General features: G+C 37.2%; 1 protein-coding gene across 1 annotated transcript in view; it reads right to left on the bottom strand.

Annotated features, from left to right (window-relative positions):
• LOC306762245 (bifunctional 3'-phosphoadenosine 5'-phosphosulfate synthase 2-like) overlaps positions 1-13,855 on the bottom strand; it is an 18,189-nt gene continuing 4,334 nt past the window's right edge. Inside the window, exons 2-12 of the mRNA XM_079248683.1 lie at positions 11,433-11,547; positions 11,107-11,342; positions 10,857-10,995; positions 10,615-10,733; positions 8,076-8,189; positions 7,498-7,609; positions 6,095-6,300; positions 4,750-4,885; positions 1,523-1,791; positions 1,210-1,439; positions 1-663 (exon numbers count right to left, since the gene is read on the bottom strand). Coding sequence (XP_079104809.1) covers positions 522-663; positions 1,210-1,439; positions 1,523-1,791; positions 4,750-4,885; positions 6,095-6,300; positions 7,498-7,609; positions 8,076-8,189; positions 10,615-10,733; positions 10,857-10,995; positions 11,107-11,342; positions 11,433-11,547 — 1,818 coding nt within the window. The 3' untranslated portion in view covers positions 1-521. The remainder of the gene's footprint in view (positions 664-1,209; positions 1,440-1,522; positions 1,792-4,749; positions 4,886-6,094; positions 6,301-7,497; positions 7,610-8,075; positions 8,190-10,614; positions 10,734-10,856; positions 10,996-11,106; positions 11,343-11,432; positions 11,548-13,855) is intronic.

Genomic DNA, 13,855 nt, shown 5'->3' with positions numbered 1-13,855 from the left:
AAGAAATCACTGTTTCAGTATACAATGACATTTCAGAGAGAAGCACTTTCACATTATAAAAACAGACATAAATCTTAAACAATTAGACATTGTATGCAATGATAAAACTTTAAATTGACTTTCCTTCTGACCTTAAAAATAAATGGACAATAATATAACTGCCTCATTAAAATGCTAAAAAAGAGAGTTAAATCTACAGCTTTTTCTTTGTCCTGTAACTTTTAGATGAAAATATCAAACATGATTTTGTGCTACTAGGATATGGTTTCTAAATTCACATAGAATAAACATTTTCAGTTAACTTACATTTATTAAAATACATAGTTTAAGTTAATGTGTGTATAAACAGAATATATTTATAAACTGCATTACGTTCTGGAAACATAACAAGCCAGAGTGGCTCCTTATTTATAGATTCCCACCAAAAACACTCCCAAAGGAAGGCATATTTATTTTTTTCCCCTTTATCAACCAGCCTCACAATGTCGTAGTATCCTGTTGACTTGTGAGTTGAATGTTGGTTAATTGTTCTTCTGAAGAGAAGTGTAGTACTCCACCAAAACCCTCCAGGCCTTCGGGGCCATGAAACCAACAGGAGGGTTTTCTTTGTTCCGAGCCAAGTTCCTCATCTTGGTTCCAGAGATGAACTCGAACTCAGAATGACTGAAAGAACGAACATTAAGGAAGGGCAGCATTGGATGGAAAAGTTAGTTCATTAGGAAGTCAGTACAAAATATGAATTACAAACTTTCCCAAAAGCACAAATCAATGCTTCAGCATTATTTTACTTAATGAAAGACTTTTTGTTTAAAGTGAAAAAAAAGACTTAATAAAATCAAATAATCTACAAAGAATTATGAAAAGCACTTTAACTTAGTCATTATTTATTTATTTGCTTATTTTTTATGTAGTCTTTTCATAAGTTAAAAACCCCCTCTGCATAGTGCCTTTGATTACTTCTTGTAGGTTATTTGCTCCGATAAAGCTTTTTCTCTTTAAGCAAGAAGTAAAAACAAATTCTCCACACTTGAAGCATCAAAACAGCCCCTTGAAAGATCACTACAAAGTACCCAGACGCTTTCCAAATGACTGTTTTCCACAAAGCTTCAGCTCTTTTGGAGCTGCTTCATATTTCATGAAAGATTGTAGTGAAAATATGAACTAAGACTGCATTTTGGAATAAAGTCCTGAAAAGCTGTCATTACTCACCGTTCTGGGCTGTAAAAGTCCATAGCCTTCTTTGTCTTGTTGTAGGCAGCCACTCTGAAGGGGATGATCTCCACGGAGGTGAGCCCTGGGGCCATAGTGAGGACTTTTCCTCCGTGGGTGGGCTCATACAAGTCTTGCTTAGTCTCTGGATGAGGCATGCCTGCAGGGTCCCGGCCAACAATGTAAAAGTTTGCTCCAGCGATCATTCTGGCTCTGCAGTGCCACTGAACCTGGAAGACCATTTAAGTTGATATTCTGGCACATTTGGTTTCACAATATAATCATAACCTCTGACTGAACTGGGACTGTTTACCTCTGTAGGTCCTGCATACATCATTGGTGAAGGGAAGATGGCAACAATGGTGCTGGATGGGTCCAGGATACCCTCATCCAACACAGCAGCATGCTGCCTCATCCTCCAATCCAGAGGCACATCATCATCTTTGGTCCAGCCACCCAGTGGGTGAAGTAGGAGAACAGGATTTTTGTAACCTCTCTCCAGGAGACGCCGCTTGGTGTCCTGCATAAGCAGGGCATGACCATTGTGGACTGGATTACGCAACTGGAATGCAAATACCGCATCTAAGAAAGGGAGTAAATATGGTTGACATAACAACAGTATTTGTCATAGTAGTGTAATTAGCACAGTACTGCAGCCGCCTGCTAATATTAAAAAATAGAAAACAAACTCTAATTGTCCCAATATTTTGCGAAAGCTGTCACAGCACCAACATGCTCCTCATGCTTATCTCGTTGCTTAAATGAACTTTGATCAGAAATATGGCATCATGATAGCTTGTGGTTTTTGTAACACGGCTGTGTTTTTCCAACTGCCAAGAAATCCCATCCGAAGTTAAAATCCATAAATGATTCCTCAGCTATCAGATGAATAAAGTTCAATCCTCATTTGATTCACCTGACAAAGAACTGTCAGATCAGCGAGTTACTTTATGACTCAGAGTGCTACAGTTGTCCAAAATCTTTTAAAATCCACTTTTAAATGTGTTAGAAAAAATGATAATATGCCATCATTTTGAGATCACAGATGTAAAAATTAACAATGATTAACTTTGGCAAATAAATCTTTTTTAAAGCAAAAAAAACCCAACATTTTTTAAGGACAGTACAAGTATATACAATATTTGAGGTGTTTAAAATGATCATATACTTGAGGGAGAACACAGACTTGAACCTCTAAGCCTACAAAACCTGGAAACAGTTCAGATGGCCCATTGGATTTGATCTTTCCTTCGAGTATTGTTAACAGTCATGAAGTAGAGACTCAATGTTATCTGAACACCTGGAAACATGCGTGCAACTGTAATAAAAATCACTGTCATAAAGCAAAATTAAAAGAAACCAAAACACACTCCATTGTGGTAACTAAACCAACAAACATTGAGCACACCATCCATGTCAAAAGAAGTGAGGGAGTACAGAATGAGGCGATGACATTTATATTAATCATGACTGTCGGACTCTACAGAACATATCACAGAAACCATCATGCAGCTTTAAAGTTAACAAAATCACCTTTTCATCTGGTCCTCTGTCAAGTTTTCTGGAAAACAAATGGGGCATTGCTAAATACACTGTTTATCATTGTTTTTGTTGATCAGCTGGACAATTTATTGTCAAACCAGCAACTATAAAACCTAAATAATAATGGAATTAATTTGGACTTTTTCTATCGTACCTATTTAACACCAAAGCAACTTTTATGATTAAGTTAACCCCTTCACCAAACTGTACCCTAAGGGATCAAATAGGGACTTTTTTTCCCACATAATATGGGAATGCCCACCATTTAAAATTTCTACTTGGTCTAGAGGTTAACTGTTCTCCAATGTGTATGCTTTTGAAAGCTGATTCAGGGCTGAACTTTAACCACATGCAAAGTTTTTTTTTTTTTTATAGTTTTCATCATGTATTGTGGCTAAGAGGATGATGGCCATACACACACACTCTATACATCAGCTGTGATTTTCATGATTAGAAGTGTTGTGTTTGGAGCGCTCTGTGGCCAGAATGAATGGGAAAAAACTAGGTTGTGTTTCAGGAGTCACTTACTGCAACTAAAACTATGATTTAATTCTTTATTCTTATTTATTTGGATATTGTTTATTTTTTGACTATGTGTAGATGAATTTAAATATGCATGTAGTTTTATGCTGGATCTATCGAGGTGGGTTTGCTTGGGGACAGGGAGTTATAAAATGTGCAGGTGTTTTGTATTTTTGTTTCTCTCTTTTTGTTTTTGCCTTAGTTTCTACTTATAACATAATTCATTTGACAGAGTTGTTTGAAATTAAATCTTTTGCTTTTTTTTTAACTTTCTCTCTTTCCCTTTGTTTTTTGTGTCATTGCTGTTTTGTCTTTAACATTTTTGTCCTAAATGCATGGGTTTACAGTATATGGATGCCTATGTTAGAAGGTTTTGATAATTACCATAGGGAGTTGTGAAACATCTGTTAATGTACACCTGTTGTCCTTGGGATAATAAAAAAAAAAGCAGAATCTACTAACACAGCTGGATCTAACACAAAGGTAATTACAACAAACGATTTTTATTAACTTGAGCTTTTAATTTTATCTGTGCCATGTTTCTTATATCATCTTTTATTTTTTGCAGACAGGACTTAAACTAGAAAATAGGGCTTTCTTACATGTACTGCTCTTTTTAAGTTTTTAAGTTCTGATATGTTTCCTTAAGTAAAAGCTTTACTTGATTAAAGAATTTTTTTCTGGTCGGAATTAAATCGACACCAAAACTGGCATCAGTGTAGGTGACTCTTTCTTCGCTGTTTGGTTTAGAGGCTGACTGTCATGCTTTCTCGTCTCACAACAATAACATCACTCAGTCAGCATTCCTTCACCTATTTAACATTAATTAGATTGGTTGGTCTTACTCAAAAATCCCTGTTATGAATTTGCCACCATGGGGAGCAAGGTTTTCAGCTGCTCTGCCTACCAGCTCAGAAGCTCTTCAACACCTTACATCAGAATATCACCAGGTACTGTATTTATTTATTTTTTTATCTTAGACTTTATTTTCTTTTATCTTGCACATTTTATGCCAAGTGCTTGGTGTTTGTATTGTACACTGTCCTTGTTGTTTTGGAAGCCACTTTTAAATAAAATTATTAATTATTAAATTACTTAATTTTTTACATGGTTATTATTATTATTATTATTATTATTATTATTATTATTATTATTATTAATAATAATAATATTATTATTAATAATAATAATACATGTGTATTATTATTTTTATCTGATATGTGTAACGAAGTATTTCCTGTTGGCTGTATAGTAAAAATAAGGACTAAAGGAAAATAAAAGGAAGTGTTAAAAGGGAGGGTGTCAGACAGAAATCAAACTAAGGTTGGTCATTTCATTTTTGTGTCTATGTAAACTAATCATATCATATTTTACCCCCAATTTAAGAAGTTATGTGAAATGTGGGCCATCAACAAAATATGGATCATCTTGTGTTCCTTGATTATAGCTCCTGCTAAATATTTAGGATTTTCTAACCTGCTTGCATGTCTTTGAACTTCTGCTTGAGCTCCTTTGGAGTAAGGCGGTACTGGTCAAGTCCATCATTCCATTTGATTCGCTCCATCACCTCCAGGTCACCACCCACCAGCCAATCACCTCCCTCCATAACCATCTGCACAGTTTTATAGAGAGAAAATATTAATTTTCTTTGCTAATGAAAACATTCAAAAGTGACTTTACATCAATGCAATGTTACTATATAATAGCAAAAGTTATAGCGCTGTATAAAACTGGGCGCAAACATCATTTTACAAATTATAGACCTGTCTCACCACTGCCAAAATTTTCTAAAACCCTACAAAAACTTTTTACAGAAATATTAGACAAATTCATAGACAAATAAAAACTGCTAACAGATAGTCAGTATGGTTTCAGAAGGAATAGATCAACATCGATGGCAATAACTGATGCTACTGAGGAAATTATAAAAGCATTAGACCATAAGTATAGCGTTGGGCCCTTCATAGATCTTTAAAAAAGCATTTGACACCATTAATCATGAGATTTTACTCAATAAACTTTAGAGATATGGCATTAGAAGCATAGCTTTGGATAGGATTAAGTTATATCAGCAATAGACAACAGTTTGTGAAATTATGTGATTTCATGTCTTCATATTTGAACATTTTTTCTGGTGTCCCCCAGGAGTCAGTGGTGGGACCAAAATAATTTAGTTTTTATATCAATGGTATATTTTGAAAATACCGAAACAGGTTTTATATTATTATATTTTTTTCTGGGGACAATTTAGGACAGCTGGTTGAGAGGATCAAAATGGAAATGTACAGTTTGAAAAGATGGTCTGATGGGGGGGGGGTTAATATTCGCCAGGTATAGGGTTGCAGAAGAGACTTAACATTCATCAAGGGTCACTAAGGGCGCTTTATTTTTTGTTTGTTTAAATGTTTGTTAATGTACAGCTGTAAGAACAATGAATTTGGAATTATTATTTAACATGTATATATGTATGTATGTATATCTGAATATGTGCAGGTATAGGTGTGTATGTATGTTAGAATACTGTTGAGTTATATGTTTTTGAACAAAGGAAGAATAATAGCACTGTATCATTAACTAATGGCAAAGGGATGTGGCTTGATCATTTTTTTTTTTTTTTTTTACTTCTGCCCACTCCTTTTTAAGTATGTCTGGTTTTGTTCTTCTTTTGTTTGTTTTTATGTATGTTTCCTTATTGTATATATATAAAATAAACCTATCCAACCAATCAAGCTTATATTGAAAAGCAAGCAACATAGGTACCTTGGCATCTTATGTCTACAATCATGTGGTCAGCACCACATGTCTTAAAGAAGCCCATTACCTTTATGTAAGGATGCTGAGGACAGGTGGTGCCCCACTGTCGGGCACAGCGTTCCTCTTTACGGTGTGCATAGAACTCAGGGTTCCTGAGAATAGCGACCCGTGAACCCTGGTACTCCAGAGCTACAGCTGCACAGCCATCCAGCTCCTGCTTGGTCTCTGCACTAACTGGCAGCACAATGGGAACAGACATGTTGATGGCTCCACCTGGGACAGGGAAACGATAATGCTAAGAAAACATTTGCAAAACTTCTCACTCTTATCACAACTTTCTTAGGGGATAAAGACTTTCCAGTAAATGATATCAAGAAGAGGAATAATCGAATTTAAGGAATAGATCAATCCCTTTTATAAATTTAGATACAGAGTTACATAAAGTAGTTCAGAGCAAGCTAAATTATGTGTAAAAAAAAAAGAAAAAAAAAAAAAAAGAAAGTGGATCAAATCAAAACCGCTGTCTTGAACAGCCCTTGAACAAATGAAATAACTGAAGAATGAAAATTAAATGTTTTTTAAGTAATTTTCTAAATGCTGGTTTGAGTGAGCACTAAGCAACTGGATGAGCAGCACTCTGCTGCGACATTTATGTCGTACTTTATTTTGCATATGACTATGGCAGAAGAAAGAAGGAATTCCTACCAACTGGGTATCATTTAGACATGATCTTGATCATATTATTACTTTTCATGGTGCTTATGTCAACAATAAACTTCCTATCTACCTCAAGTTACAATAATATTTTACAATAAGAACAAATTCTAGACCATAAATATCTGGCATCGGTGGTGTCTCAGTATCAATCTGTATCAACACTAATAATTTGTTACATATTTGTATGCAGCACTTGGGTCCAAAGTAAAGACCAACATGGGTTAAATGAAATAGGAAAAAAAAACAACTTTGTTGTTTATTGTCTATATGTTAGGACCTTGAACAGAAGTCAGGTAATAAAAAAAAAAGTTGCATTTTTTCTGGAAAATTGTGAAAAAAATCTGACTAGCTTTTGGTCAGTTTTGGGCTGATAATTTTAGTGAAATGTTGTTCGAATAGCAATACAAAAATGTGCATTTATAGTGAATTTCGGTTTTGAAGTTGGCTGTGTGTGTGTGTGTGCGTGTGCATGTCGAATTCAAATGGTTTACTGTGTCTTTTAGCCCTGTTATAGACAATCAACCTGTTCAGACGTAACCCACCTCTCTCAAAGCTCTCCTTCTCCTGATAGGCAAGAGGATATACCTATTTGTTGTGGCCGGAACAGATCATTTTATTGGTTTGACATTAAAATGAAATGTTGCCTCATGTTTGCATTCGCCGCTGTCTTCCATAATCATAACTGAATTGTTTGTAGATGATGTCCTGGCAGGATGTTGAAATAGTTAAGATGACCATGTGCTTGTCTCTCACCATCCAGCAGGTTTCCAAAGTGCAGGACCTGGAGGAACTCGCTTTCTCTCATGAAACCCTTCAGAGGACTGGCCCAACCTTCAGCCAAAACCAGCACCCACTGCAGATCCAGCTGTGGAGACAGAATATTTACTCTTCAACAGCACAAAACAAAAAAGTGCTTAAGACATTTCAGATATGTGTTGGTGTGTTTTCTCACTGTTTGCCAAATTTGACAGAAATGGAAGTCATAATACTGAATAAAAAACAAAGAACCTGTTGGACTGAATATATTACTTTGAAATGGTTAGCTTAAAAAGTTGTCCGATTTATCTGTTGTGCATCTTATTTGTAGACCTTTATCTCCACACTTTTTAAAATATCTCAAATCAGTGACCGAAACAGTCATTTACCTCCTAATTAACATGTATCAGCGGCCATTTTTAAAATATTGTCTGTGTGTGTATTTCTCAGTTGTTTCACACATGAGTCAGAGCAGTTCATATGTAAAGTTTGTGGAAAATGTCATCACAAGCAGCACTGTGCCCCATCTCGTTTGCTGTTTCATAAGGAAGTTCTGTGCTTTTGTGGTGAATTACCTTAGTGATGTTGATGGTGGGCAGAGTGTTTGCATCAGCCACAGCAAGGTTCAGTTTGTTCTCTGGAACAAAGAGTTCATTCACCTCCTCCATGATCTCGCTTGGTATAATATTCTACATGCCAGAAGAAAGAGAATAAGCATCATTCATCATTTAAAAATAATAATAATAATTTGAGGCATATTTAACAAAGGAAACACTTGATTGTTGATCAGTTAAACTGTATTTTTTTCCAGTTTTGTTTCTTTGTCTAATTTGTCAATAATAATAACCACAGCTGAGTAAGTTGGAAAAACAAGTGGCATCTGGCTTGATCTGCAGGCCGTGAAGGAAGAAAGAAGGTCTGGAGAAAGCGTTAGTGACATGCCAAAGCAGAGACATGGCACTTCCTGTCCTCTTTTCTTCCTCCCTCTCCTTCCTCTTTAAACTTTTCCTCGCTCCAGTCAAGTCTGAACAGTCTGCAGTACAGTGACATATGTGACTCCAAAAACGCCTGGAAACTTATAGTCAAAGTTCAAAGTCATATTATGATGTAAATTTTTCTTTTGCCAGGAATCATTTTGTTAAATTGTTGGTTGAGTGTTTGATATGGAGCTATGATGAAAGTAAGGAAAGGGACACTATTATAATTATAAAACATGATGCATTACATTCTGTACTGTATTTAGTGTAGTTTACCAATCATTTCATGATTTTGTTTTTTACATATATCATAGTAATTCTTCGTCCCTTTTGTTTCCTAACAGTTGTTCACTTCACAAAATACATGTGACGTTTCCCAGGAATATGGATTGGGACATAGCTTTCAGGCAGTTTTATGAGTCAGATCAACTGCATTCATCTGCTGGGAAACTGACTGTGACCTGGGGCCGAGTCAGTCTGCCTGAAGCAGTAGTTACAGAGCACACCACACATATACTGTAGACTTGTTTATATTTTTAATCAGACACATGTTAAAAAATAAAAATGACTTAGGTATGTCTGTGGCAAAGTTCTAATTCCAAATTTTTTTTTTTTTTTTTTTTTTAAGTGGGTGGGAGTGGGTCAACCTACTTGCTGCAAACCCACCAGATATATTTCATTCATTTGATCATGTTTTGTTGTTTGAGGACTATTTACACAATCCTCAGTGAATCTCTAAGTATCTTCTTACAAATAACACGTTAAAAAACAACTTTCACAACAGCAACATGCAGGACAGACTAGAAAAACCTGTTTGTCAAGGTGACACAGTAATGTTTTATACAACATTCATAATCTCAGTGTCTGTTGAAAATTTTTTGTACTAGAATACTTACTTTATGAGTAATCTATCCTCAGGGAAAAAGGTAAACAGGTTTGTTTATTAAAGTATGCAGGTCGCCTTATGCTTTACTTTTGTTTTATAGTCTGTTATAGTTGGTCTCAGTTGGGCTTTTTCATTCTTATCGTCAACTGTAATATATATATATATACATATATATATACACACACACACACACACACACACACACATATATATATATATATATATATATATATATATATATATATATATATATATATATATATATATATATATATATATATATATATATATATATATATATATATATATATATATATATATATATATATATATATATATATATATATATATATATATATATATGTGTGTGTGTGTATATATATGTATATATATATATATATATATATATATATATATATATATATATATATATATATATATATATATATATACATACATATATTTATATACATAAATACTGTGATGTAATAGCTACTGTAATGTAAGGGGGGGAATCTTATGTTCTTGCAAAGAAAGAGTCACTAGTTTAAATTACTGAATGCAAAGGAACATCTTAATTAGATTCTTTTTCATCTTTATAATATGTGCTTTTTTGGTCAAGGTAAACAAGACTGCACCATACACATGTTCATTTTTTTTAAATAAAGTTGAGTGAAAGTAATTTTTTATAACATTTGCCAGTAAACTGATGTTTCATATCCCTTTGCTGACACACTTTTGATTTTTTAGGATTTTTGTGGAAGGCGAGTTGGTCTCCGAATCCATTTTTTCACCCTTACTCTTTTTACTGACATATTTAATCAATCAGTATCTGATTATGATGTTGTTCGTCTCCCCCCGTCACCTGCAACTTCGCATTGTTTGACTCCCAGAACTGATAAAGAAGATTACAAGCTTCGTCATGCTCAGTAGCTCAAACTATTTGACTTATAGAAAGTAATCCAAGTACACATTTTGACTATATTGAGCTTGCTTTGTGACATACCTCAACAGTTTATTTAACTAGGGATACAGTCTTATTCCATGTGCAGACACACAAGCATTAGCGTTTGACATTTACATTGCTGATCCATGTACTTTAAAACAAACATTTGTCTTGTAGGCTAGCAAATGTCCATGATGTCAGAAATGTAATCTTATATTATTCTACTGATAATGTCAGAGCAAATGTCCTGTGTTTACACTGTTTTGACAATGTGAAGCTGAGAAGCTGAAGTTTGTCCCACTCACCTGATCCCTGAGCAGCTCCAACACTTGATGGAGGCATTCACTTACGGGGAGCTCTCCGGTTTTCAGAACAAGCTCTGGTGATTCGGGACGCTCGTAATCTGAGTCAATACCAGTGAAGCCTGGCAGCAAACAGTAAAATATATACAGTGCAAACAAGGGGTTTGGGATTGCTTGAATCAAGGGTGCGGTTTGAAATAAAAACAACAAGAGAAAGCTGGTGTGTTGAGTGAAGCCCAACTAACCTTTAATCTCTCCAGCACGAGCCTTCTTATAAAGTCCTTTCACATCCCTTCTCTCACACACTTCAAGAGGAGCATGGATAAATACTTCAAAAAACGGTAGGCCGGAACTCAGGTGGATTTTCCTGGCCTCATCCCGATCCTGTGCAAAATGATAAAAGTTACTATTACAAACCCATACATTAAACTTTTGTCCTGTTTGAAAATGTTTTTTCCACCAACACATGACAGCAATGTTTAATGTTTTTCTGACCTTGGTGAACGGAGAGATAAAACTGGTGATGCACACAAGGCCGGCATCGGCAAACAGTTTGGCCACCTCAGCAACACGCCGGATGTTCTCCTCGCGGTCCTCTGCAGAGAAGCCCAGGTTCTTGTTCAGGCCATGACGAATGTTGTCCCCATCCAGTGAGTAGCAAGGGATGGCGTGGGACACCAGATACTCTTCCAAGGCAAAACTGATGGTGGTCTTCCCAGCGCCAGACAAGCCTAGATGGTACATTTGAAAGCATTTCAACTAACAGCCTCAATGATGTTTTATTACTGAATGACAGGAGGATTTAACCCAACTAAATTTACCCGTAAGCCAGATGGTGCAGCCTCTGAAACCACCCCGGGTGCCTACAACCTGCCCTCTCTTGCTGCGGCTGACGTGGTGGGCCTGATACACCACATTGGTTGATCTGTTGAGATCCTGAAGCAGAGGAGAAGAGGCTCAGAAAGAAGTCAAACAGCTGAATGAGAACAACCACATCTGCCAGATACAGACATTTAGTCATGCAAATCCAGAATGCATCTTTTCTGCCTTATTTCTACATTTTAAAGAAGATCATTTGGACCCCTTTTTTTGTGCTAGTCCTCTTTACTAGCTTGACTAGTTTTTCTTATGAAGCATCTTTGGCAGAGAAATATGCTGCATAGAGAACATACTTCAATAAACCTGACACACAACAAGTGGTGGAGATCTGGACTAAGTCTGGTTTTACATGACATGTGAAAAGTGATGATGTGGACTAGACTGTGTATAAATGAGGTATTGAGTTCTAGATGGGTGGGGAAGGGAAGCACTGAAGGGATGGAGGGAGGGAGAGGACTGACTGGACAATGTGTCCAGTGTACTGCCAGCAGCTCGGCGATGATGTGGCAATGCTCGTGCCCACACGTTTGCCCTCTGCACCCACCCTCTCCTCTTCCTTACGTTCACAGGATCTATAATCAATCCACCCGGTGCTAGAGAAGTTTAGCAAACCCCAACCGTTTTTTTCCCCCTCATGGGATTTCAGTCATCATCTCACAACATGTGCTCAAAGAACCTCAGTTCATACACAAACACACCCTTCATTAAAAAACCACCCTGCTTGGTTATGTCACACATCCAGGTGTGTTTCAATCAAAGACAAAAGATTATAGCTTTACAAATTTAGTAAGAAAATAAAAATCGAGACTATTTATTTCAAAGTAAAATTCAATCCCTGTTTCCTCCAAATATGTTCCCGGTTTAAAAATTGTAACTTAAACTCATTTTCATTGCTTCTTTTTTCATCATTTTTAATCTTCGAGCAGCATTTTACAGAACAGAATGTCCTCAGAGCTCCTGTCATTATCTCACTGGTTGACCTAACGCATGATAACTCTCCTCTTATCTCCTCTGCTCTCCAAAATCTCTCTCAGGAAACCACATCAGATTAAAGCAGATGTCTTATCTTGGTGGAAGAACATGATCATGAGGCATTCTAAAGTTTCCCCAACTGAGGTATGAAAATGGTTTTCTAAATGTCCCATAAGAAATAAATTGTGATAAAGTATTGCTACTGCGCCTGCGTGTGAGCGGCTGCACGTCTGTTTGCTCGGATGAGTGTTTTTGGCATCTAGGCTGGTTTGAGTGTCTTTTCTAATCTTTTCTATAATGCTGGTTAGCATTAATAGACTGGTGTACTCGAAAGAGGAGTTACTGGCACTGAAAGACAATGTTAAGGCCTGTATGCGCCATTTGATTCCATTGGAGCGAAGGCGGAAGTACCGGGGATGCCGAGCCGGTCGTAAACACAAGGCAAGAGTAAAGGCTAGAATCGCCAAACGGAGGATTTTTAAACCACCGATTCCCTCTGTTGTTATGGGAAATGTGAATGCCTTGTCTAACAAGATGGATGAGCTTACCGCGCTGGTTGGGAGCCAACGGAGCTACAAGGAGAGCTGTCTTCTCATCTTCACTGAGACATGGCTAACCAGCCTTGTAGTGGACGCTAATGTGGACCTGCCCGGCTTTTCAACCATTCGAGCAGATCGGGATCCTGATGCATCCGGAAAGCGCAAAGGCGGGGGACTCATTCTGTATGCTAACAAGCGGTGGTGTCATCCCAACCATCTGACTGTTAAATCCGTGATTTGCACCCGCAATTTGGAGCTGCTAGCTGTTAGCATCAGACCGTACTACGTACCACGTGAGTTCTCGCACGTCATCGCGCTGTGTGTTTACATTCCTCCGAGAGCGGACGCAGAGGCGGTGCGTGAGGCTATCTATAACACCACCACAGCACTTCAGTCCCAACATCCAGATGCATTCTTTCTTCTCTCCGGTGATTTTAATCATGTCACCCTGGATTCTACTCTGCCATCTTTCCACCAGTATGTCAGCTGCCCCACTAGGAAAAATAAGACTATAGATCTTTTGTATGCAAATACCATGGATGCATACTCAGCTTCTCCCCTTCCTCCACTGGGCAGATCCGACCACAACCTTGTCCACCTACAGCCCACCTACACTCCTCTTGTGAAGAGGCAAACTGCTACAACCAGGCAGGTCCGCAGGTGGTCCCCTGAGGCAGAGGATGCACTCAGACACTGCTTTGCCACCACAGACTGGAATGTATTAGTGGACTCACATGGGGAGGACCTAGAGGGGGCAGTGGGTTGCCTGACTGACTATATAAATTTTTGTGAGCAGCAGGCGGTGCCTGTTAAGTCAGTAAAGTGCTTTGCAAACAACAAGCCTTGGATAACAT

Source organism: Telmatherina bonti (assembly GCF_933228915.1).
Source record: "Telmatherina bonti genome assembly, chromosome: 11".
In the NCBI taxonomy this organism is placed as follows: domain Eukaryota; kingdom Metazoa; phylum Chordata; class Actinopteri; order Atheriniformes; family Telmatherinidae; genus Telmatherina; species Telmatherina bonti.
The sequence above is the reverse complement of the archived record's forward strand: the minus strand, read 5'-3'. Positions and strand labels throughout refer to the sequence as shown.